At 38.8% G+C, this 26,075-nt stretch overlaps 2 protein-coding genes across 9 annotated transcripts in view; one reads left to right on the plus strand and one right to left on the minus strand.

Moving 5' to 3' along the window:
* CMC1 (C-X9-C motif containing 1) overlaps nucleotides 1-1,670 on the plus strand; it is a 65,294-nt gene extending 63,624 nt beyond the window's left edge. For all 5 annotated transcript variants that reach the window (XM_025202345.1, XM_025202343.1, XM_006022184.3 and 2 more), the window contains one exon: nucleotides 1,362-1,670. In XM_025202345.1, the coding sequence (XP_025058130.1) occupies nucleotides 1,362-1,482 (121 nt within the window). In that variant the 3' untranslated portion in view covers nucleotides 1,483-1,670. The remainder of the gene's footprint in view (nucleotides 1-1,361) is intronic.
* Nucleotides 1,671-2,201: 531 nt separating this feature from the next.
* Nucleotides 2,202-26,075, minus strand: part of AZI2 (5-azacytidine induced 2) — a 57,163-nt gene continuing 33,289 nt past the window's right edge. For 2 of the 4 annotated variants that reach the window (XM_025202341.1, XM_025202342.1), the window contains 3 exons: nucleotides 24,167-24,228; nucleotides 16,497-16,618; nucleotides 9,523-10,361 (listed from right to left, as the gene is read on the minus strand). In XM_025202341.1, the coding sequence (XP_025058126.1) occupies nucleotides 9,955-10,361; nucleotides 16,497-16,618; nucleotides 24,167-24,228 (591 nt within the window). In that variant the 3' untranslated portion in view covers nucleotides 9,523-9,954. The other 2 variants (XM_025202339.1, XM_025202340.1) reach the window with 2 other exon arrangements.

The raw sequence follows: 26,075 nt of genomic DNA on the forward strand, positions 1-26,075 counted from the left end.
GTGCGCCTGGTCAGGCCGCAGCTGGAGTACTGCATCCAGTTCTGGGCGCCGCACTTCAGGAGGGATGTGGCCGATATGGAGAGGGTCCAATGGAGGGCCACCTGCATGATCAGGGGTCAGCAGGGCAGGCCCTACGAGGAGAGGCTGAGGGACCTGAACCTGTTCAGCCTCCAAAAGAGAAGGCTGAGGGGGGATCTAGTGGCAGTCTACAAACTAGTCAAGGGGGACCAGCAGGCATTGGGAGAGTCCCTGTTCCCCCGAGCACTCCCAGGAGTTACAAGAAACAACAGACACAAGCTAGCAGAGGGTAGTTTCAGGCTAGACGTCAGGAGGTGCTATTTTACTGTCAGGGCGACTAGGACCTGGAACCAACTTCCAAAAGTGGTGGTGCTGGTTCCTACCCTGGGGGTCTTTAAAAAAAGGCTGGATGAACATCTGCCCGGGGTTGTTTGACCCCAGTACTCTTTCCTGCCTCGGCAGGGGGGTCGGACTAGATGATCTCCTCAGGTCCCTTCCACCCCTACCAACTATGAAACTACTATAGAGCGAGTTATTTTTGCCACATTGATGTTCAAAAAAGAAAGGCAGTCACTTGGTATTACTACAAATAGGAAACAGATGGAACTAATTGAAGGAAGCCTTTTCCCTCTCTTTAACTGAAAATTGTCCCATATTTATGAAAACCTGTTCACAACATTAGGACCATTGCTACAGATAGTGGTGGTAGGGGGGAAAGTATTTTACCTTGGTTTCAAAGAGCAGCACTGAGCTGTTAAACTTTTTCTTGACCATTGACTGTTATCAAAGTCTGAAGGAATGATATTTTTTCCTATTTTTCTTTTCTGTGGCAGGTGCCATAAACTACCATACTCACCCAAATCCAAGATGACTTCAAATTTAAGATGACTGCCCAGTAATTAGGTTCTTTATACAGAAAATTTACATAGAAAATTATAACAAGTTTCCAATAGAATCTAACTATTGGAGGATTGTCTTAAATTTTGTCCCTGACTGCAGCAATGGGTGGGTGGGTAGGTAGGTAGCCTGACCCCCACACCTTGCTCCCCTGCCCACATGCCCTTCATGCCTTTCCCTTTTGGGGATTGTATTTCCAGAAGTGCTTTGTTGTATCCTTCAGCTATGTCATGCTTTAGGGCCATTCTGTCCAGTAGTGAAATGCTGGAAGGACAGATGCAGATCTGAACTTCAGATGCTTAATACACAAATTGCACATAATATTTACACTCACTGTAGCACAATATTATTTAGTGGTGATAGTATCGCCTTCAGTTTTATACATACCTGTTCTTCAGTTAAGACTGAAGCCATGGTATTATTTGTATTTTGTCTTTTTTTTCTAGCTACTCTGACCCAGCATTTTATGAAGAATGCAAAATGGAATATCTAAAGCAAAGAGAAGAATATAGAAAAACTGGAATTCCTGCTAAGCAGAAACAGCAGAAACTTCCTACATCAATGTAACTAAAATATGAAATCAAGTTCTGAAATCTCAGTTGTGTTATCTGTACACATTTTGAATTGGTAAAATGAGCTAATCAGGCAAACAGACTTTTTTTTTTTTAAAGCGTCTTCCAAGCAGGATTTGAGTGAAAAATATAGAATGAATGCATCTCGGGTGTATTGGGAATAAATAACTTACTATGAATATATCCAGCATTTTTTTACTTTCTTAATTTCAAGGATTTGAGGAACGTGGACTTGAAGTTTAATCTGGGGCCGGGGGCGGGGGGAAACGACACACATCTCTTCTTACTGGACTCCTTGCTGATTTTTCTCTATCAATATTCCTGGTGGTTTGGCTTGTTTCCTCAAGATATTTTTTTGCTTCTCCAAAGGAAGATGTTTTGCATATATTTCAGAGGAATTCCAGCTGCTGTTGTTTTAAAAGAACAATTTAAGGCTTGTTTTTGCTTCAGGTTGTAAGAGGCCACACACAGACTTTCTACACTTGTATTTTTCCCTCCTCAAATGTACCCTTGCAGTGCCATTATTACTGTTTAAACATTAATATGTTTTATTATCTCATTTAATAAAAATGAATTTAAATTCCTTTCCTATTCCTCATCTGAAGTTTGAACCATATTATGACAATCACTTTTTAGCACACTACACCATCAAGAGCTACAGTTGTAAAGAAAAGGCATAGTTAGTCCCAGGCAGAATTCAGTCTTTCTTGTCCTGGTACCATCTGGATCTTCATCACAGTTTCTAGGGTGGCAAACGTGAGCTTTTCAAGGCAGATTTTCTCACTTCAATGTCTCTGCAGGAAGTGATTAAGATAGAAGTAGAAGCCTAAGAATAGTTTCACAGAGAGATGGTCTTTAATTGATGAATCAGTAAAAAATGGATGGGAAGAAGATGAAGTGTTGAGGAGAGAGAAAGAAGGCAAAAAAAAAAAAAGATTAGCTGCAATATAAAATACTTTAAAGAGAAAGCATGGAGACAGTGCTGCAAACTTGATACAAAAATGAATGAACAAGAAGCAGTAAATGTTTTTTTGAAGTCTGAATAATAATAGACTGAATAGTCAAGCCAGCTTACCCAATAAAGGGGCAGAGAATGGCAATATCATTTCTAGCAGGTAGGAGGATCACTTTTTTTCATTTTTCAGTTCAACACTCAGAGCTGTAAGAGAATGACGACATGGCCTGTAATTACTATAGCTGCCACAAACTTAAGAGTAAGTGGAAAAACAAGCAAACAATTGTTCACATCTAGATTTCTTTTAGGAGGTTGTTCTGAATGGGCAAAACACCAAGATGTTTCTTTCAGTCTCTAGCTGATTCAAAAGAGATGTTAGGGTTTGTAGTTATGTAAATATCACCTACGCATCAAAATTAAGCAACCACACTTGCAAAATTACTATGGATAATAGTAAGCAAGCAAACCACATATATGTATCAATAAGTTAAGCATCTGGTGAAAGGACAGGAAAGAAAATGATAGAGAAAGTCAGAGACACTTTTTTTTTTTTAAATAAGAAATTTAGAATATGCCACATACTATGTGTTGAAAGAATATCTTTTTAAAATTCCACTTCACTGTTGGGTGACTATCTGAAAATTCTGAGAGGGGAAAAATACATAGTTACCTCAATTAAAATCAAGAGAACCCTAAACAAAGGTGGGAGGGTATTTTGGAAGCTGAAAAGACTAAAATCTTTGGTGGGCTGTGCTGTCAGCTATCCGATACCGCACTCCCCTTTAGCCAATCTTAAAATTACACAGAATAATGCATTGCCTACTAATGATTTTAGTGTTTTTGACCTGAAAGACTGTAATTAATTGAATAGATTTGGTCCCACCAAAGTAGAAAGTTCATTGGCTAGTTCTGGCCAAGATATACATGTAGCATATCAGGCTACTGGCAGACATTGTACATTATATCCAAATATCATGTGACTGCTGCCTCATTCAGAATCTAGGATGAGTTGAACTCTGCTCCTGACTGATAAGGATCTTTTTGATGCGCACACAGCTATTCAGGCTCAAAAATACCAAATTAAAGCTATGTCCTTGGCTTTCCTTGTTCAAGTTACAGTGCTGTTAATTTTAAAAACAACAAAAAAATCATTCTATGAAATTGGCTTTTAAAACTTACTGGTGAGTGTCATGGGTTTGGTTTTTGCCTAGGTCACTATCTTGCCTGCCTGCTGAAGTTGACAACAAATAATTTTAGGGATTATAATCAGTGTAGCAAACTATTTTACATAATGCTGGCATTATAAAAAGCCTTTGAATTGTGATTTAGTGTCAGAGAAAGAAGTGTTAATGGTGATGGGAGCATCAAGTTACTTTACCAAATTTTTTTTTAGAATCTGCCAGACGAACGCTGCACTGAATACCATTTTTTTTTTTTTATACTTGGAGTGTGAACAGTTGCTGTTAGTAAAGTACAGTAGAATATATACATCTATGTAAATCCTCACTTAAAAGTGTTTTAAATTAGGACTATGGTGAATGAGTTAACTAATTTAATTTTTGACACGACTCAAGAAAGGGAACTAATTCTAATCACCACATACATGTCAGTAATTTTGAAGCGTGTGAATAAATAGTTAAACTACAGTAACTTAAATGAGAATCAGGCCCAAAGACCTTTAAAACATGACCTTGCAAGGAGGTGGGAATCTGGAGTTAGTTACTAAACTATCTTTGCTAGTTTTCACTTACACAATGTTTATGGCAGCTACAGTGATTCTCATTTCTAATTTGGGTGTTTTGTTTTATTTATTTTTAATGCGGGCCTATGGTAAAAAAAAAAAAAGCAATACTGACATATTTATGTGGTAAAACTGGTTAAAAAATGAAATGAAGAAAACATAACCCCCCTCCCCAAAAAAACAAAAACATGTTATACTACTGACTCGATGCAACTATGTCGACTTAAACCTGAGGACCAGATTGTAACCTAGTGTGCTTTTTTTCCTCTACATTTACACAGTAAACCACAGACTCTCTCTCATAGTGCTAGTTTGACTGATATGAAAGGAATTCACATTTCTCACTAAAATAGACCTCTTAGGTATATGCTCCTCTCCTCAATTCCACTCAGAAATCTTTGTCAGAATTTACTTGAAATGACACACGTCAAAATCAAAACACCTCCTGCATAGGAACAAACCTTTTTATTTAAATCAAGCATAAATTATATTAAAGACAGAATATCTCTGACGGGGAGCTGTGCAAAGGTATAAATGGTAGTTAACACCTGTTCATTTGTTTTTTCCCAAAACAAGTTGGGACCTTCCTCCCATCTCTGTTAAGAATTTAACTTAAGAGAACTTTGTGGGTAGCCTTTGTGGCTATGCCCCACCATTATAGAGGAGTAGCATCACTGGACTCCTCCAAGCATTCCTGTGGGATTACAGGTCAACCTGCAAGTTCATGTTAAAAAGTGGTCTAGCACCATTTTAGGTGCTTTTGTAGAGTTCCAAGTACTTTACGGATGAGTATCAGTGATGCTGTGGGTATTCATTTATCTAAAATCATTGATGCTCTTTCATGACCTTTCCACCACTCTTCACAATTTCAAGAGAGCAGTGCTGAGGCTTCTCCAACATCATCACCACCAAGGACATTACTGTCTCTCTAACAATTCCACTATATTGTTTCAAGACTCTGGCATGGAGTAAATACATGTTTCTGCCCATCTTATTGTATACCCTAAAGCAGGGGCTGGCACCTTTTTACAAACTGAGAACCAAGAACAACCTGGCTCTGATCCAATGCAGGCAGGGCAGATTCAGCTGCACGTCGGGTGTAATGGTGGGCCTTTCCCTGTGTCCCTCCCAGAGCCACACAGATGGGAGCTGCACCACTTGCCAAACCCCTGCTCCCCAGATGCAGCATGTGTGCAGCTTTCAGCTGGCAGGCAATTGTTCCAGGGCCATATATCTGCAAATTACTGCTTCTCTCTGTTCCTCCCCAAATGCAGTGGAGGCACAGCTGGAATCTGAGCTCACACTGCAGTTGACAGGAGGTGGGGGACCAGCAGGAAGAAGTGGTGGCAGCATGAAGACACTTTTTAGTTGCCTTGCTCTGTTGCAGCCCTCCACAGACTGGAAGCTGCACCTGTGCTGCAGCTAGGAAGCAGGAAGCTGAGGGAAGTGGTGGCAGCACAGGCATAATTTCCAGTTCCCTGGCCCTGGCTTGCGTAAAAGGAAAGCCCTCTTCTCTTGATGCACATGGCCTGCATCAGACCAGAGCAAGGACAAAAGGAAGTAGCAGTGCTGTGGGTACAGCTGAAGCTGCCTGGCATGGGCCAGTAATTTTCAACCTTTTTTCATTTGCAGACCCCTAAAAAAAAAATTTTGGATGGAGGTATAGACCCCCTTGAATTCTAAGCGTGGGTGCTTACATACTTTTAATTGAACATAGTCATATTTTGAGAACCCCTTAGACATAGTCTACAGCCCCCTAGGGGTCCACACACCAGTTGAATGCCACTGGCATTCACAAAGCCCTCCAGCTTTGTTGGACAGATCTAGTGGCTCCGCAATACAATTTGCTGACCCCTGCCCTAAACAACAACTCTACCACCTACTCCATCTCTGCCACTGCTAGAAGAAATGAACAGGCAGAAAAGATTATTTCATACTCCAATATGTTTTCCTTAGGAAATATCTTCTATTTACATTTACTGATACATCTGTAGTCATCTTTGAAGTAGTGAGGTTTTGATCAAATTTCATTGTAATTGGAGATGACATTTACTCAGTTAAGTAATTTTCTAATATTATCCTAAACGCAAAATCCCACATTACTGGTCCACCTAAATGCTTCCAAATTAAGGAACAATTCATTCCACAGGTGATTTTATTAGGTGTGCAGGATAGCATGATTATTAAACAGTCAACAGTGTGTAGGGGTCCTCAACAAAAACCCCACAAGTCACCTCTTTGGAATAAGACATTTTCTTCCTGTACATCTGTGGAATAGGGTACGAGTTAGACTGTTTTTAAAAATTGGTAACAGATAAAAACTAAGGGATAGGTGCAGTGACAAAAGGTCTATTTTTCTAATCTGTTATTGAAACAAGCACGATGGAGTACTTTATAATAGTTAGAAAAGATGAGAAGAATGTATGCAGGACAGCACATTAGATAAAGCCAAAATTCATGCTTCACTTTTTTCCTCCTTGGCATGGATATTTCATGCAACAATCACGATTAGTTTCACTTTTCATTATTGCAGAACCACAATATTAAACAGGAAGACTTGGCACAAAGGATTTTTTTTTAAACTTTTTTGATGCAGCAAAGTTTATACAGTGCAAGAGTTATTAACAAAGGCACTGGAAAATAACCAACCTCCAAAATATTCAATACAGTGTCAACTTGCTTTATACACAAAGCAGCAAGCCATGCTTATATCAGAATACTGGCAGATTTTCAAAGAACAGTTCAATATTCCTAATACCTGCACTGAGGAGGATTAATGCTTGGCAGGGTACAAGGACTGACGAGATGCATGCAGCAGATGAAGTTTTCCAAACAAATTGAATTAAAATTTTCATTTTTTTCATGGAACTTACCTACTTGCAGCAGAATTTTTTCTACTTTTTTTTTCTTTTGGGGATTTCTTACTATGACTCACTGATCAAACTGAGTGACTTGTTTCTACCCCACTTTCCTCCAAAGACTAGAGCCATACTTTACCTAAAGCATCAGTGTATACTTTGTGGGCATTGCTACGAGAAGCTTTGATTTTTGAAAATGGAAAAGCATTGTAAGCCACAAAAAAAACAAGAGTTAAATGGCTTTTCTCTAAAGTCAAGGTTTGATTGGAGACTTCAGTCCAACAAAAGCATTGACACTTCAGAAATGAGTTAGCTCCCAAATTACTCTAAACCTAGGGACAACCTTTACTAGAGTTATGGCATGGCCACTGTCAGCAGTTTTTTCTCCAGAAGTCCCTCTCAGCAAGTGCCATTTCCCCCTCCGTATTCTCACCCTTGGCTCAGGAAATCAGCAGCAGAAGATAGCACAGACTTATAGCAAAAAGCAAGGCACAGGAAATTCTAAGCATGAAGAATGTGGGCTCTTTATGTTGAAGTGCAGCGTGGATATACACACAAAATGAAAAGCAAAGCAAGACTGGGAAGTGGTTTTAAAATGAAATAAACAAAAACAAAAAACCACAGAGGGAGAATATGCATGCATGTGCTGTAAACAAAAAGCCACCCAGGTCCCCTACTTCTGGGCAGCCAGGATGAGTACCCGCTCTCAGTGCAGAACAACATGTCGAGGATATATATGCATTTTATAAAAGCTAAGAAAGCACTTTTAATCCTCTACTTTTTAATGAACTTCTATCGGATTCTGCTACACAAATAATAATAATTAAAAAAATCATATAGCAACAAAGGAACCGGTTGGACTGCCAGAGTCTAATGGAGATTTAGAAGTGAAGCCTGTTTCAAGCAAAAATAAATTTATTTAAAATCTTACACAACAGGTTTCCTTCATTGTTATGTCAACTTATGTTAAATCAAGTTGGTGTCTGCATTACTTACCCAAAATGCCAAAAAAAAAAAAACCACCAAAAAAACCCCAAAAAACAAAAACAAACAAAAAACAAACAAAAACAACAACAAAAATCAGTGTAACCAAAGAAAAACCCAGTAAGCTACATTAGAACTAGATACAATAGAATCTATGCAGCCACATGAGAAATGGTTTCTGCTGCTCTGTTATTACACAGGTAGTTGGTTCTATCAGCTAAAGCCTAGTGACTTGGATTTGTTTTATGCATACTGGGTTTTGTTCTATTACTTTGCAAGAGATTGTACTCCCTTGAGTCAGCTATGTTCATTGGTCAGAATAAATTCCAGCATCTGACATCATTTCCATTAATCACAGACAAGCCAGTATACGCGAGCAAGATAATAGAAAGATAAAAACAGTATCTGGTGAATGGTAGACATTATTTATGTATGCTGTTCACTAATACAGTAGAAGGTATCTGAAAGACATTCTTTCAGTTTTGATTGGCAATAGGGAAGAAGGAGATGGGCATCATGTGGAACATTTAATCCATAGGGGGGAGTGTTTAGAGCCATACTGGTCAAGTATTACTCAAGTTATATCATATACTTGGGCACTGACAGTGGCTCTTTAAGGAGTCATAGCTTTTCCTTATGCAATGACAGCTCATTTTTAATATTTTGGTATTGACCTGTTAAAAACAAACAAACAATCACAGTTTCTTACACTGACCTCAAACTGGGCCCATGAATTTCAATACTTCTGCTCATTTTTAGGCAGGGAACAATCATAAAACAATGGCATTAATCATTTTATCATGCCAAATTCCTTGGGAATCTGAAATAACCTGACATAGCATGTTTATCCTGATTATTGTACATGCTAGCCATTTCACTTTCAGCCAACTCTATGAAGCCAGGCAGCTTTAGAAAAATACTGTAACTTGCATCGGCGTAGAAGTTCCTGGTTTTAAAGGAAAAGAAGTTTTCGTATCAGTCACCCAAATACATCCTTACTTGGACACATAACAGTCTATATAAAGCAGGTAGCTATAATTTGAAAGATTTTCATTTTCTTCTTTAAAGATTAAAAACCAAGTTGTGGCTTAATAATTGTTATTTTAAGCAATAGTTAAAATTGCTCAAATTAAGGCTTCTCAGTGTTTAAAAAAAGGGTTAGTAGTAGTAGCTTTAGAAACCAAGCAGTTAAAAAGAGAAGATTTCAGTGATGTGCAAAGGATGCACATAATCACTGTCATTTTGTTATGGTGATTTTGTAGCAGGCACTATTGTGCATAGAATACATTTCATTCTTGGTCTGAATTGAGAAAACAAAAATAGAGATCCATGAATTGTAACTTTCAGCAGCATCTAGTTATGGTATTTATATACTTATAAGACCATCTAAACAGGAACTCCTAGGAATTTTTGGTTTTTATATGGTACAAATAAAAACATTATTTTGAGAAAGATACCTCATATTTTCTTCCTGGCAGTCAGTGCCTGTTCCTAAACCAGAGGGGAGAGAATTCCAATTTTAATCTTTGCCTGAGCGATCCAATCAGAAAGATCACCGTCAAAGTAAGCTCACAGCTTTTAGAAGTTTCTAACAGACGAAACCAAATGCTTTTACAAGCAGTATTATGTACATACAGCACATTGAAATACAGAGCTGAATTACTTAATTTTATTCCAAGAATTAAATTCTTAAGTCTGCATAATGCTTTGCAAGGGTGTGATATTTTCCATACATGAGGACTTTCGAGTCCAATTCTGATTTGCTGACACCTGCACTGCCTTCAATAATGATTTACAGCAGTGAGAGACCAGGCCTTGTCTTGGAATAAGACAAAAAACATAAAACATACTTCCACTTTTTACCCAACTGCTTTGCTCTTTCAAAAGTTCCAGCAGTCAGAACCAGCCTCAATTTCTTCTACAAGTGACTTAGCTCTTGTGCAGGCAGTTTTGGTTACACCGATCCAGGTAATCTACTGGATAGTTTGACAAAGATGCTTTGTTTTTTGTTTCCCAAAACACAGTCTCACTAGGTTTCGGTGGGCTTGGGAATACCCAGGAATTATCTTCCAGAGAGCTCTTTGCATAAGAATTGTGTTCCTGAAACGCTGTAACGCCAGCTGGGATGGTATTTTCATCTGTCCATGACTGGAGATTTTCCCTTTCAGACAACATGTTTATACCTCTTGGCAGAGGGGAAGCTATGGCATTGCAGAGTACTTTGTCATTTTGTGAAGGAGAGGTTTTTTTGTAGAATGCCCCAGAAGAAGTCAAACATAACTTTGAGAGGTCCTTCTCCAGGTCTTCAACACACTGTACGGGTGTACAAGAGGAAGCTGGAGAGAGAAGACAAACAAACATTATTCTTTAAAGAGCTGCATAAAATTAGAAAGTGTTGGCTATTTCTAAGGGTATCAAAAGGGTATATCTAGATATATTACACTACCTAGTAAAAAGGGCAGGTATTTTCAACTGGCATGTTTTTAGGACTGCCTCTCTTGAGCATTCACTAATTAATGAACACAACATTGAATCTTTAAATTAAAGTTTCACCCTAGCACTTGAAAAAGCACTCTCTCAGTATATTACTTGGGGAAGCTAACCAATTCCCAGAGTTGCATTGGGGGCCCAGTCGAGCTCAAGAGGTTTGCAAAGGCTACTAGAAGTGTTGCCCCAGAGATATAAACTGAGAGAAATCCAGAATATTGTCCAACTGCAGGAAATCTTGCTTCTCGTGTCACTATTGTGTTTAATAAATTGCATTCTCCTGCTGCCAGGCTTTGAGCTCTCACTGAGTCCAGGAAACATCTCCCTTTTCCTGGCTTAGTGCTCATGTTGTTCATGTTGAAAGGTAGTTTAACTGCTGGAAATGTAGCAACAGACTGCAAGCCTGGCCTACCACTCCAGGTAACATTCAGTATACTCTGAAAAAGTGTGTGGGAAAGGAACTAGTTACGTTGTGGACAGCACAGGACCAGAGGAACTACAGTGCTCAGAGCAGGCACTGTTCTCTCACATTTCACTACAAATTCAATGAGGATTGGCAATTTTTTTTCTGTTGGAGTCTCCCAGTTATAAGAAATCCATACCTGAGAGGTGGTTTCCTACTCTAGCTATGAATTTTGAGTACAAAATGTAGCTTATAACCACAGCGAAGGGATGTAGCCTCACCCTGCCAGGGAAGGTCATTAAATGGCAATTTATTTGCAAGTTTCAGTGAAAAGCACTTCCCAATGGCTGGTTAGTCAAATCTGAAAGATATGGATTCTGTGATTTGCTCCCTTTGTGCCGACAGTGTAAAAAGCAGCTTCTGAGTTCTAAGCTATCCGTGGGCACAAGGAAGAACAGCCACCATTACACTGCTCCAGATATTGTAGATATTAGAATTGCTAAAACATTGAGGCAAATGAGACACTAATTCATCTACAAGTGTAAAAAAGTTGGAATGAACTAGTTCAACTGAACTTTAACAGCTAGCTATAGCAGTAGCACAGCTATTCACATTAGTGTGGAACAGGACAGCCCCCTTGAGCAGAATGGAGGAATATTTTGCAGCCAGTTGGCAGCTTGAGTTAGAACTGCTTAATGAAGATTGCAGATTCAATACTTGTAATATTCAATTTAAAAGTTCTTTAACATCTCAATAACACAACTCCTAAGAATAATAAGGGTTGGGATGTGGCCGTATGGACAACCATGCCCTACTAGTGTAGTAGGTTTCTCTCTCTCTCACACACACACACACTTTGAATTAATGGCAAGAGACCCAATTTAGAACTGATACCTTGTTATATCACGTTCTACAAACTCGAATACAGCCTTTGACCTAATGATCTTGCTCCATTTTAACTATGTACACTATTAGAATGCTTTCACTGAAGGAACTGTTAGAATTAAAAAGGTATCCAAGAAGTGGAGGCAACTGCAAGTCAACCAAGGTCTCTGCTGCAACGTTCAGTCACTTAGCTTTAATTTGGTTAGCTCAGAAGCATGTCGCTGGAATACCTGAGGAGAAAGTGAGACTTTCTGCAGATAGAGCTAAAAAAGAGAAACATATTTCCTCGTAACCACTGCATTGTCAAGAACCAGCTAGTAAAAAGGACAATGCCTTTTGTGGACAAGATGGGACAAACTATCAGCCAAGTAAAAACTTTGTACAAGAGCAGACTTGGTCTACTTCTGACAGCCACTCCCATTTCTGCTTCTACACTTCAGAATCACATCAACTCAAACTACTTCCTAGGGTGGATGTCTAAAGATATCAGAATGACCTCTGTTCATATCAGGATCTGTAGCATTATATTTGATTTCATCTTAAAATTTGCCGAGGTTCTGCCTTCTCCTGGAAAAAGGTATGGCAAAGCATCAGAAAACACCATGTTTTCTGTCATGTCATGTCTACTATCATGGATGAAAGGATTTCCAAAATGCTTCAGGAGGCTATGGGCTGAGGCAAGTTTGTTGACCAGATAACATAGGTCACTGACAGATTAATGGAATACACAAGCATCTTGCAATAATTAACATAGCAAATACTTCTGACTTCTACAGATTTTAGGGAAATGGACAGCATAAAAGAAGAGGGCTGCTGTTTCAGATTTAAATAACTTGCATGTTTGAAAGAACAAAAAACTTATAATTACCATAGTGGGTGGGGGGAAGAATCTCTTTACACCAGCACAATACTTATTATTACCATTATTATTACATGCTTATTATTACCATATGTTCCATTAGCCATTTCTTCAAAGATATTCCATATTGTACCAAACTTTTTCATATGAAACTACCTATACTAAAATGAACTAAACATGTATTCAGCACTACTGGGAAAAAAGATAGTGATTCTTATGGGAGCTGAATTCTTTGTTACTGACCTAGTTTTAGCTATATAAATTTACAATCCAGTCACCTTTACTTCACTATTTTACTTATCCAAATTATGACTCAAATCAAATATGTGCCCTCAAATATACCGGGAAAACCTTTGAGATAGTCATGGAATAACTGGGCAGGTAGACTTGCACCTCATACACAAAGTCAGAGATGTGCAAGCTTTTGTAAGCAATGGCTTACTTCCTCAACTGCTGTCTGATGTTGTTGTGGAATAATGAGACATTTGTTAATGAGGATAGTGTGTACCTATCTGTTCTTCAAGTGCCTCATTTTCATGACCCTTAAAACCAACTCATGTTTGAGAGAGATGATGACTGCACTAACAACTTTTGAGGCAAACTGATTCTCCCTTGAATAATCCAAAACATGGCTCAAGTCAATGCTCCTTCACATGGTAGCACTGCAGGTGTGTTAGGATAGTGTTCCATAAACAAGTAATGTTGATAAACCATGCAAGGTACATCTAGTTTTTTCTCTCTCCTCTTGAGGTTTTCCAGTCTTAAGCCCACATGCCTTTATGTAATAATTATTGATAAAGAAATCTAGAAAGCAACAGTAGCAAAAGTCTATACAGTCTAACAGATCAATTGATAATGCTGCCTCCTGTATCTTTGGATACAATGATTCATTATCAACTGCACACATGCTCCTGAAACAAGTTTTTATTCAGAGGGAAGAAGGGAATTGTGCATTACCACTTGTGCATAAGCCAGACAAGCAACCCTGAAAACTTCAGTCACAAAACCAGCACATTATATAGGTAGTTGTAAGTTGGCAAACAGCACACCAAAACCTGGCACAGACAATTTTCAGTTTCTACAGTGAAACTGGATTAATGTGCTAGTGTTGAATATATGTGGTTTAGTTCATTTCAGTATATGCACTTGCATATGGAAAAGGCAGTCAGTACTGTAACTACAATTTCAGCAAGCATTCACCTAGTAGGTACTTGACTGAAGCTGCTATCCCATTTTACAGACTAGTAGCCAACTTTCAGATTATCTTAGTTTCATAGTAGGTAGGATCGGAAGGGACCTGAGCAGATCATCTAGTCTGACCCCCTGCCATGGGAGGAAAGAACGCTGGGGTCAAACGACCCCGGCAGGGTGGTTATCTAGCCTCCTTTTGAAGACGCCCAGGGTAGGAGCGAGCACCACTTCCCTTGGAAGTTGGTTCCAGCTCCTAGCTGCCCTGACTGTGAAGTAGTGCCTCCTGATATCTAGCCTGAATCTACTCGCGGTCAACTTACGGCCGTTATTCCTTGTTACTCGCGGTAGTGCTTGGGGGAACAGGGTATCTCCCATTGCCTGCTGGTCCCCCTTGGCCAGTTCATAGATGGCCACCAGATCCCCTCTCAGCCTTCTCTTGTGGAGGCTGAACAGGTTCAGGTCCCGTAGCCTCCACTCTTAGGGCCTGCCTTGCTGCCCCTGATCATGCGAGTGGCCCTCCTTTGGACACTCTCAACGCTGTCCACATCCCTCTTGAAGTGCGGTGCCTAGAACTGGATGCATTACTCCAACTGCGGCTTGACCAATGTCACAGAGGGGGAGGATCACCTCCTTGGACCTGCTCGTGATGCATCTGTGGATGCATGACAAGATGCAGTTGGCCCTACTGACCACGTCCTCACATTAGCGGCCCATGTTCATCTTGGAATCAATAATGACACCAAGATACTTTTCTGCTTCCGTGCTGATAAGGGAGTTCCCCAGCCTATAGGTATGCTGCTGGTTCTTCCTCCTCAGGTGCAGTACCTTGCACTTGTCAGTATTGAATCCCATCCTGTTCTCATCCGCCCACCCCTGTAACCTGTCCAGATCTAGTTGTAGCCTGTTCCTCTCTTCTAGCGTGCCCACTTCACCCTACATTTTAGTGTCATCCGTGAATTTGAACAAGGTGCTTTTCACCCCCTCGTCTAAGTCGCTGATGAAGATGTTGAACAGTGCGGGCCCAAGGACCGAGCCCTGGGGGACCCCACTGCCCACATCCCTCCAGGTTGAAAAAGACCCATCCACCACCACTCTCTGGGCATGGCCCTCCAGCCAATTTGCGACCCATCTGACTCTGTAGGCATCGACACCACAGGTCACTTAATTTCTTAATGAAAATGAGGTGAGAGACAGTGTCAAAGGCCTTTCTAAAGTCCAGAAAGACTACGTCCACCACTACACCTGCGTCCAAGGATTTTGTGACCTGATCATAGAAGGCCACCAGGTTGGTCTGATAGGACCTGCCTCTAATGAACCTGGTTGCCCCTAAGCATGATCTCCCCTGCTGGTCCCTTGCAGATGTGCTCCTGGATAAGTTTCTTGAAGAGCTTCCCCAGGACTGAGGTAAGACTAATGGGCCTGTAGTTTCCTGGGTCTTCTTTCCTCCCTTTTTTGAAAAGGGACCACATTGGCCCTTTTCTAGTCCTCTGGCACCTCACCAAAGCACCATGAGTGCTCATAAAGCTGTGCCAGGGGTCCTGCAATGACCTCTGCTAATTACCTCAGTATTCTGGGGTGGAGATCGTCAGGACCTGCTGACTTGAATCATCTTAAATCATTATTAACCAAAGCCACAGTAGAATTAGTAACCTTGATCTAAGTGATCCAGTTATAGGAATGTGCCTCCTTATAGTAGGCACTGTAGGAATTTCCATCTGAGTCGTGATCTTGTTATATCTTTTATAAGAGAGAGAGAGACATCATCCAATGCAGTCAAATTCAGCAGTCACTTGATCAGAAAATTAATCCATTATATACGTTTCCTACATTCAGAAGCAAAAATGGATATTGCCACTTACTTTAATTGGATGTTATTCTCCTTTTGTTTTCTACTGGTAGGTTATCATAACTGATAGTGCTAAATTAACACACATGCCTTGTGAAGCCCCTGATAGAGGGAAATACTTACTACACGTGCACACACAAGTAGACAATTTCAGTGAGCAACATATAAAAATGCTTTATGTATAATGCAGAAAAACTAACAGAAGTGACTATTTTTTCCTTAGTTGTTTTTAGGTGCTAGAGGTAAGTCAGCTTTGAAGCATCAGAATTTTGAAACACAGCAAATGTAATCTTAGATATTTGACTGGGAGATTTTTTGGAATATTTTCTTACTTGGTGATGAAAAATGTAATTGTAGGAAAAAGCTCAAAGTCTCCTTGAATTTTTAAAATGCCGGATTGAGGAATACTGATAAATTCTATACTGTTAAAATATTAAGTACATTTGAAAAATGAAATCTCTCTCTCTTTTTTTAAATACAAAATAGATGTGGTAAAAGGTCAAATACAAGTAAACTTAACACCTCAGCCTTGTGCACATAAGCAACACTTGACTGAGAAAAAAGCCACAAGGGGAACAGAATACAGTACTGAAGAAAAAACACATCAGCAACACCTTTATGTGTGAAGTTGACCAGTATGAGACAGAAGCCAAAGCAGAAAAAGGGTATGCTGGAACTATAATATAGTCTGGCTTATCAGCTTCAATTGATGAGATACGGTGTAGATAATTTATCTTCAGAATAGTGTAGTTTGAAACAGTTCGCACATGTAAGGCCCATTCCTGCAAACACTAACTTGCCTTTCTTGGTTGCAGTTGGGTTTGTTTTCAATTTTCGAAGAACCTGAGCCTGCATTTCAGTCACCAGATGCAAGTTAGACATTTCCCTCTTCAGTTCCCAGTATGCTTGCTGCACATTTTCACTGAAATACATTAAAAAAAAGTTAAAATTTCTCCTGCTTTTGCAACCCATCATTCCTAACTGCGTTTCCTAAGATTTACAGAAGACAGCACCCAGGGGAGAAAAGGAAAAAAAAAGGCTTTTTACCCAATGCATTTATTTAAATTTTGCTACCCTTTCAAAGAAAAAAAAAAAAAAAAAAAAAGCCTACCCTTTCAAAAAAAAAAAAAAAAAAAAAAAAAGAGAGAGGATCAAGGCCGCTTACAACAAAAGACTTACATAAGCAGATCAAATATTAAATAAGACCTAGAATGTACCCAATAAGCTCCCTGAACAATACCCCAACTTACCCTTGTTTGCTAAATGCCTGGACAAATAAAAAGGTCCTGCAGGGCTTCAGGAAGATGCCCAGGCTTAGGCATATTCTCTTTCCATTTTTATTAAAATATTATTATTCAAATGACAATAGCGCAGACTAATTATAAATCAGACACCCTGGCCATGTCCACATGAGCATGGACATTTGGTTCCCTGGGGACAACTAGTGGCGGCACAAAGTGCACCACCACTAGTTGTCCCCAGGGAATGCCTGTGCCACAAGCCCTCTGGCGCATGGCAGGTTACCCCAGGTAGAGTAGGGGAAGCTGGTGCTGGCCATGGCAGCCTTATCTGGGGGTCTCCCAGGGCTGCAGCAGTGATGATTCTGCTGCTTAGAGCCTGGCTGGCAGCTGGAGTGTGGCTTTGGCTGGCCAGGCTCTGGTTTGAATGGTGCATGCTGCCCTCATGTGTACCTCTCGGCTTTTTTTTTGTGCAGGCAGGATTTTTGTTTTGACTCCTAGATATTGGGGTCACCCCCCCCATGCTGCTCTCTTGTAGCATGGAGAACAATTGAGCGTGTGGTATGTGGCTACATACTGCATGGCCATGTTCGTCTAGACCCTGTGCCTGTGTACATGGTACTTGACTCTTAATTCTATGCATTCTAGTCTTAACACGCATAACTTAAGCAATCACTGCAAACTATTCAACTAAGCAAAAGACTAAATACAGTACAGTCTAAGTTTTGCCATTTGAAATTAAACAAAAATCCTGCTGTAAAAATCAATATCTTGTGAAAGAAAAACAGCTTCTGCACATTACTTTCTAATGTATACAACAGAAAGAAAAGTGATATCAGGAAAAAAAGGCAAACATTTAGTTTGTGGCTTACATTACCATTCATGCTTAACTTATATTAAAGTTCATGTCAATGGGTTTACAGGATTTTCCCAAAATTAAATATCTGGCATTTCAAACTTGGTACATTAATCTTTACACTGCTTACTGTGCCAGAGTGAATGACCAAACTGAACACTTAGCCCAACCAAATTAAAATAATTAAATAAAGTGTTTTATATACAACTAGACTGCCACATGCTGAAAATAAATCCATTTGACAAGTCCTCTTGTTGGTAGAGAACAGAAGAAGGTAAAGAGAAAAAAAAGAAGCGAGATAGCACAATTAAACTGTTCTGTCCTATAAAAATTTGTGTTATTTCTGGTTGTTATTAACTGCTCAAGTCAATATGAAAGAATCTGACCCACTGAATGGCTAAAAAACAAGAAAAAAAGTCACACAAAGGTACATGAAATATCAGCAGCATAAGAATGGCGCAGGCTGCTCAAGACAGTTTCCACTCATAGGAGCACTGGCAACTTCTAATTGCCACTGCAATCACACAGCTACATCAAGTCAGGTTTTTTGGCCCCCCATCCCTGTCAGCACCTAGGGCACTTGCCTCTTGTCTCTCCCTAAATATGCCACTTCATGGTATTTTTTATGAAGAACTAGAAAACTATTCAGAGTAATTTCAGGTATTTAGTACAAATTAAAATTACACAAAATGTCCTGCTAAACCACCATATTTCAAGATCAATTCTATGGACCTGATTTTCAGAAGAACTCCACTGCACCTTCAGTAACCAGATTCTACTGGTTAATATTGGAGGTTCTGACTCTATTTCATACATCACTATATGCTTATAGAACATATATAACTTTAAATGAGATTTTTATTTAAAATGAATGAAGAGAAAATCTTATTAGAAGAAACTTCTGGATTCATGGGGTTTTTTCCTTTTTGCTTTACAAAAAACAAAAAAACCCAGAAATAACAGTACTACAGTTTTCACTTCATTTCAGCCCTACATTAGCTGAGTGTCAGCAACATCAGAGGCTATCAACACATTAGCACTGACAGCAAGTAAACTTATCCTAAATTTGTAGATATCTGCTGCAGAATTTGTGTGGCACCTAGAAAGCAGGACTCAGTAATTTATTACAGCTTGCTAAGCCTATTTTTATAAAGGACAAATTGTATGAAAAAAAGTCTTCATTTAGTCAGACTGTCTTAGAAAGCAGATAAATGCCCCTTCTGAACTATCAAGCATCAAAATATATTTGTAAATTAAACAGCTCAAAATGTGCCAGAGACCAAAAGTAATATTTTCAGAAGGGTTGATAGGCTAGATGTACAAGAGGACTTGTGGTACCTATGGAAACAGAACAAGGGGGTTTGAGGATTGAACTTCTATACTTCAGTACCAAAATACTTCTGTAGATCTTGACATCCAACAGGGTCACCTTGGAATCTGGGGCTTTGCCTTATTTGGATGTTTACCCTGCTGACAAGTAATTTTCCTCTGTATGTAAATGCATAATGTGGCACTTTGTACATCATCACCTCTTTCAAGTCCATTAACTTTCTTCCTGATGTTTAAGTGTTCTCGATATACACGGTCACTGTAATCACTGAATATCAGTAGTGACTATAAACATAACATTTCTTGTTTATTTTTTTTATAAAAGATGCATTTTAATAATACAAAATTCTTGGTGTGGATTAAATAATTATATACCCACTATTAAAACTGCACTGTAAAAATGCATTATGTGTAAACATTTATGAAATAAACTAATACCTTTTATTAGTAAAATATTCCTCTTGCCAAAAAGTCATAAATCATTTTACAAAAATTTTACTTTAGAAGATCTTACCATCAGCATTAACAGTTTAAGTCAACAGCAGGCTGCATTTGCAAACCAGATATTATAAAGTCAGATGTGCAGACTGTTGAAAAGTGTGGAATAAATTACTTCCCAGAAAAATTAGTTAACAGCAAGTTAACTAATAACTAATAACCTCCCCATAAACAAATGAGTTGCTTGCTACAGTAAATGTTTCACAAGAAGCCTACCTAAGTGTGAAGAGTCACTTACTCCGCTGTTCAGTGCTGTACATTTTATGTGAATCACAATAGGCATTCACATTACAAAATAAAACTACACTGCACATGCTAGTTCATGCAGAGGACTGCTATCTGAAGCTGCTTTTTAAACTAAATTTACTAGATTAAAGGGTAGATAACTGAGATAACACCTCTTATCAGACATGCAAGACTTACTATCAAGCTGCAATGGAAACCACAAGGAAAAAAAGTGCTAGGTGTCTATCCAGTTAAGATGAAAAAGAAGTAACACTAGTTTGCATGTAGTGTATACTATATTACAGATCAAATAAACGAAGCACATTTAGGCTTATTCTCTCTCTAAATGATGCGTTTCCTTCCTTTTATTTGACTGGCAAAGCAAGCCACAAAACGCTGCAGCTCCAAAATGTCTTATTACTAAGTACTACTCCTCCCTCTTGTGGAAAGAAGGTAAAGTCTGTTAGGGTTATAGGACATAAACAATATTACACACTGTTGGATGTGCAACCACTACCTTTCTATACACCCAAACATTTTTTAAAGAACATTTTCCAAATTATTTTTTTAACCCAAACCCACAAATCAAATCAATCAATCAGTCAGTCAATAAGTATCACACCCATCTGAGCAGCACAGAGTTTAAGATTGGTAATATAAGCCTGCTAATTTTTCCTGTTTCAATGGCCAAAACATTTTTCTGATTTGCCAAATTTTTTCAAGAGATTGACAATTACTTTATTTGAGTGAATAAAAGCAATCATTTAGATTTTCCTTTTTCCCCCCAACTTACTGCAGATGATCAACATAGTACAGAAGTAAGAATAGGATGGGTTTCTATATTCACTGCTAACTACTTCCATTCTGCAAAAATCCATCCTGAAGGTATCAAAGTGCCATAGATTACCCACTAAAGCAGTAAACTGTAACACTTGATAGCAGCACACTTTCATCAACAGTTGCTTCTGTAGTACTGGAAAAAAAAAAATTCAGACCTCCTGACACCTCTATTATTGCTACAGTGAATGACATCCCTTCACCCTTTTAATGCCTTCAAGCATCTACTCTGGTCTCTGGAAAGGATAGGAACAGTCAAAAATGTCTCAGGCCGCTTAATCTACAGCCTAAATTACTGTAATGTGTTCCTTACAGGGCTAACCACAAAAGTCATTTACGATTCAGCCAATGTAAAATGTAGCAACTCATCTTTTTTTTTTTTTTTTTAATAGAACCAGTTACCATTAGTGCATTATGGCAAGCACACACACTGGCTTCAATCCATTTCCAAGGATAATGCAAGATGTTCATCTCTATAAAGCCTACTATTCATTTGGAGTCTAGTTAACCAAGAGGATCTAGTTAACATCCTCTGTTGAGATGAAGATTTTTAGATGCAAAATTCTGGCTTTAAGTATGGAGCAAGATGCTTTTCCTTTTGCTCAAAAGTTTGTTTTACCTTTTTGATAAAACTAAATGGCAGACTATGGGTGGGGCTCTCAGTGCTGCATAACATGATCATTACACACCTGTAACTCATGATGTGCTTAGCAGCCACAGTGTTTTGTACATCACTGACGCAGACACAAAGAACATTTTGTTTACTATTTACTATTACCACCAATGACATTTTTTCCTTATCTTTTCCTTAACTTTTTTAAATACATCAGAAGCAGGAAGCCAGCTAGAGGATCAATGGGACCATTTGACCACCATGGTGCAAAAGGCACACTCAGAGATGATAGGGCCACAGCAGAGAAGCTGAACAAATCCTTTGCATCAGTGTTTACTGCAGATGATACTGAGGAAATTCTCACGCCAGATCAAGCCTTTCTAGTTTGCAGACAATACCCATTTATTTCCACGTAGTCAAGTTTGAGGCTGATGGAAAGAAGCTGCAGAAAGATCTCACCAGGCTAAGTGAGAGAACTGAAAAAATGGCAGATGAACGTAATGTTGACACGTGCAAGGTAACGCACCTAGGGAAAAATAACCTCAACTATACGTACACAATGCTGGATTTTGAACTACCTGTTACAACTTGTGAAAGAGACCTTGGAGTCACTGCACTCAGTCAGCTCAGTGTGCAGTGGCAATCAGGAACAAATAGTAAGATGTTGGGCATCATTAAGAATGGAACTGAAAGCAAAACAGTCAACATGGTTATGTGGTGTGCCCACATCTTGAATACTGTGCCACTGTAGTCCTCATGTCTCAAACAGGATGTAGTAGAATTAGAAAAAGTACAGAGAAAGACAACCAAAATGATCAGGAGCCTGGAGCTAAAAATCTAAAGTCTAAAAAAGCTAGAATTCTTCAGTTTGGAAAGGAGATGGTAGATGGGGGATATGATAGAGGTCTATAAAATCAAGAAGGGGGTGGACCAAATAAACAGGGAACTGTTGTTCACCAAGTCCCAGAATACTAGACAAGGGGGCACCCACTGAAATTAGTGGGAGACAGGTTTAAAAACTAACAAGATAAAGTACTTCTTTTACACATGTAGTTAACTTCTAGAATTCATTGCCATAGGAGGTAGGGGAGCATAGCCAGGATTTAAAAGAGACTGGATACATTCACAGATGATAGATCTACTAATGGCTATTAAACAGAATAGATTAAAATGTTTCCTCTGACATCCCTAGCTAAATAAATGGTGGATACCAGGGAGGGTACTGAAAAGGGATAGATCACTCTAGAGATATCTGGTTAGATGCTCTCCATCTATAGCAGTATTTCCCAACCTTTTCCAGCCCATGGCACATTTACATTAATAACAGTTTTTTACGGTATACCTGTTAAGGTATTCCCCATCCCTACAGCACGCCTGTTCATTTCTGATGAAAGTTTATCTTGTAAGGTTACTCTGCTTTGCATTTTTTTCCTGCAACCTCTTAAATAAAAAGTCCCTGCCTTTGTTTATATAAGTTGGGTGTTTAGTAGAAAGGTGGCATTTCAGCTTACTTGGGACCATAGAGTCATTTGATAATTTTTCTCTGCACATTAAGCTCCTGGGCATAGGAGATGAAGTGACACCACACCAGAAAAAACACAAAATTCCAAGTAGTCTTTATTACACTGCCTGGTCAGTGACTTCATCTTCTTAATTGAAGGTTCTCTTTCATTCAAGTTGCTACATGAATTTTCAGGAGCTAATGAGATCTTCTTCAAGAATTTCTCCATTTTAAAAAGTCAAATTGACACAAAGACTGAATACTATGAGAGCACTCTGGCCACATAATAAAAGTAAAAGCAGAAGCGCACACACAGTAGGTATATTACAAGCTGCACTCAAGCCTGAGGGCACCATGCACTGAAATGAATGGCATGAACTGAAAGCCGAGAGGCTTGTGAACTGCGTGTCCCCCACAGCCAACACATGTACAGTAGATGAATTTCTACATTAGCTTTAAGTAAATAATCTTTATACCTGAAATAAAGTATTTCCCCTTCACAAACAACTACCAGCAGTTATGAAATTCTTGCAGCACACTAGGGAGCTCTTCACAGCACAGTGGTTGAAAAGCACTGATCTCTAGCATCCACTTCTGCCACTGTCAGAAACAGGCTACTGGGTGGGAGACCATTAGTCTACTGCGGTATAGCACTTATTTTCCTATCTTGTCATCAGCATGGCTCTAGAGGATGTTCAGTATCCTTTTCCTACTGCCACCTGTGCTCAGACATCACAATCTCCCTGCTATCCTATGCTCCCTCATTCAGATACTTTACTTACTTACCTAAGAATACCCCAACTCAGTAATTCAGAAGAAATTAGCCAAGGAAACCAACTCCTGAATAAAGGCTTCATGATATCTCATGTTGGCTGCTCAATAGTAAATGCAATAAAATTCAACTCCTATTCGCTAAATTAAAAAACACCCAAATAAATATAATGCTGCAATTAATAGGACCACATATCCCACTCCAGCACACTATGCTTTGAAGCCATTAGTAAATTCAAAATCACCATTCCAGTTTACAGAGCTCTCCAAAGACTGTTATACCCCAAACAATCAACTTGATAGCCTCTGGTGATCCCCACTTACTCAAATCAGCTCTGATACAACTAAAAAAGCTAATGGTAATTAACTTGTGTCATTTGTACACTAGCCAGAAGTCAATATCTTCTCTTCTGGCTTGGAGATCAGGTCAGTACTCCTATTCATTCTAATGTATCAACATGGAAAAGCTAAAGGGTTTTTTTTTGTTAAATATGAAACATGGTCAAAACTAAGTATATGCAAATGAATTCAACTTAGAGATCCCCTTTGCCCTTTATGTTCACTGCATTTCTAAACAAACACTAGTGACAAAAAGACAGTACCTCTGAAAGTTTTGCCTTTGAATGAGGTCTCCATTAAACTGATTTCCTTCCTGAGCCTTGTTCTGAAAAGAATACATAAAACAAATTAATTCAATCCAACATTAAAAAGTAACAAAAGCAAAAAGTCATTTATCTGGCATAAATCTTAGTAGAACGAGGGTCTTCATTTCCAAACTTTGGGAGGAAAAGGTCAAACAGAAACCGAAGCATCACATATTGAAACAGAAGCTGGTGACAATAAATACTGAAGTTCCTACCCAAGTTGCGGTTATCTGCATTTGTGTTTCGGGAAGAGGAATCAATTCTGAGAATGTGAATGAACTGCAATAACATCATCCCACTCTGAATTTTTCAAAAAAGTTAAGGGTAGAGGTTTCTTTCTAAAAAGTGTAATGCTTAAAATCTCATTTATGAGAGAGACCTTGAGGGCCTTATTAACGTTATTTCTGTAAGAACAATAAATCAGAGAAACACAAGTGGTAACTAATAGCCTGAGCACTATTTTCTAGCACCACCTTCCAAAACTGTCAATTCTACAAATCAGAAACACTGAAATGCTTCAAAGAACCTGCACTTTTCCCCACCCCTACTCAAGTTTGCACTTAGTAAAACAAGTCTCATTGGTTGCAAAAAGTCATCTTGTTGTTTTTAAAAGGCTGAACCTAACTTTCAGGTTCCTATTTTTATAGTCTTGGCCCATAAAGTTCACAATAACCTTCTTAAATGGATTGAAAAAAATATAATGATTTTCTTTGTGCATGAACTGTTTTCGTACAACATAGGTTTTATCCCAGTAAGAACCATTAAAATATTTTTAAATATAATTTTAGCCCTTTATAGTGCAAACCTGTTTAAAATGAAACACACAAGTAGTTTCACTGAAGTCATTGGGACCACATTTATGCTTAGGAACTAATGTATCTCTAAAAAAGAGATACATTAGTAAGCACAAACTGAATGTAAGAACTTGCAACATTGTGCTCTCAGGCTGATTTAATAGTTTTCTTTTGGAGGAAGGAGGAGCTCTTTTTTGTACTTTACAATAGGGGGACTGGAGAGGCACAGACACTAAGGTGCACAGTTGACAGCCTAGAAGCTGCAAGTTCAAGGCCGTAGCAGAAGCACTCATGGTGCAGTTCTGTCAGATTCCAAAGAATCTGCAAATTCTGCTAAATACTTTGTCACAAGGACACAAAGAGGCAGGACTTTACAAGAGAACAGTTAGCAAAAGAAAAAACAATTTTAACACTGTTATGTTACATGTAGTATCCTATAATAAAGTTGCCTCCTAAAACTATGGACCCATACAATATTATACCAAATACCCAAGTATTTCCTATTTAACAGTACCCATCAGTTGAACTGATATAAAAGTTCCATTTGTCCTATACTGTATCAGTGGCACAGTTGCATTAGTTCAGTGTGATCAGCATCAGAGTACTATAAATGCTTAATTTATCCAGTGAATCACCAATTCTTTATATAGCCATTATTAAATTATTTCCAAAAGCTATTTTAAAAATTGCATGTAAGAAACAATATTTTGGGTTTGTTAAATTTACAAACCTATCTGGAAAACCTCTTATAAAAACTGGGACATAAATGAAAACCCATCACCAAAGGAAAGTTAACAGTAAAACTCTCAACCTGAGGGAATCTGCTTTCTTTACTGCCATCTAGTGGAGAAAGACTATACTTCAGAATAGAGGAAAAATGTATCATACTTTCAGTAACAAGTCTCAAGGGCACTTAAAGTTAAGCCATGTCACATTCCCAGAAAAAGGATCAATGGCAGCAAATCAGACTGCCTATCAGAATGCTGTTAATCTACCTATATAAGGGGTTTTCAACCTTTTTGGATGAGTGTACCCCCAGCGGCCAGATGCAGGGGGGCAGATGTGTGTGTGGG

The sequence above is a fragment of the Alligator sinensis genome, unplaced genomic scaffold (assembly GCF_000455745.1).
Source record: "Alligator sinensis unplaced genomic scaffold, ASM45574v1 scaffold181_1, whole genome shotgun sequence".
Taxonomy (NCBI): Eukaryota; Metazoa; Chordata; order Crocodylia; family Alligatoridae; genus Alligator; species Alligator sinensis.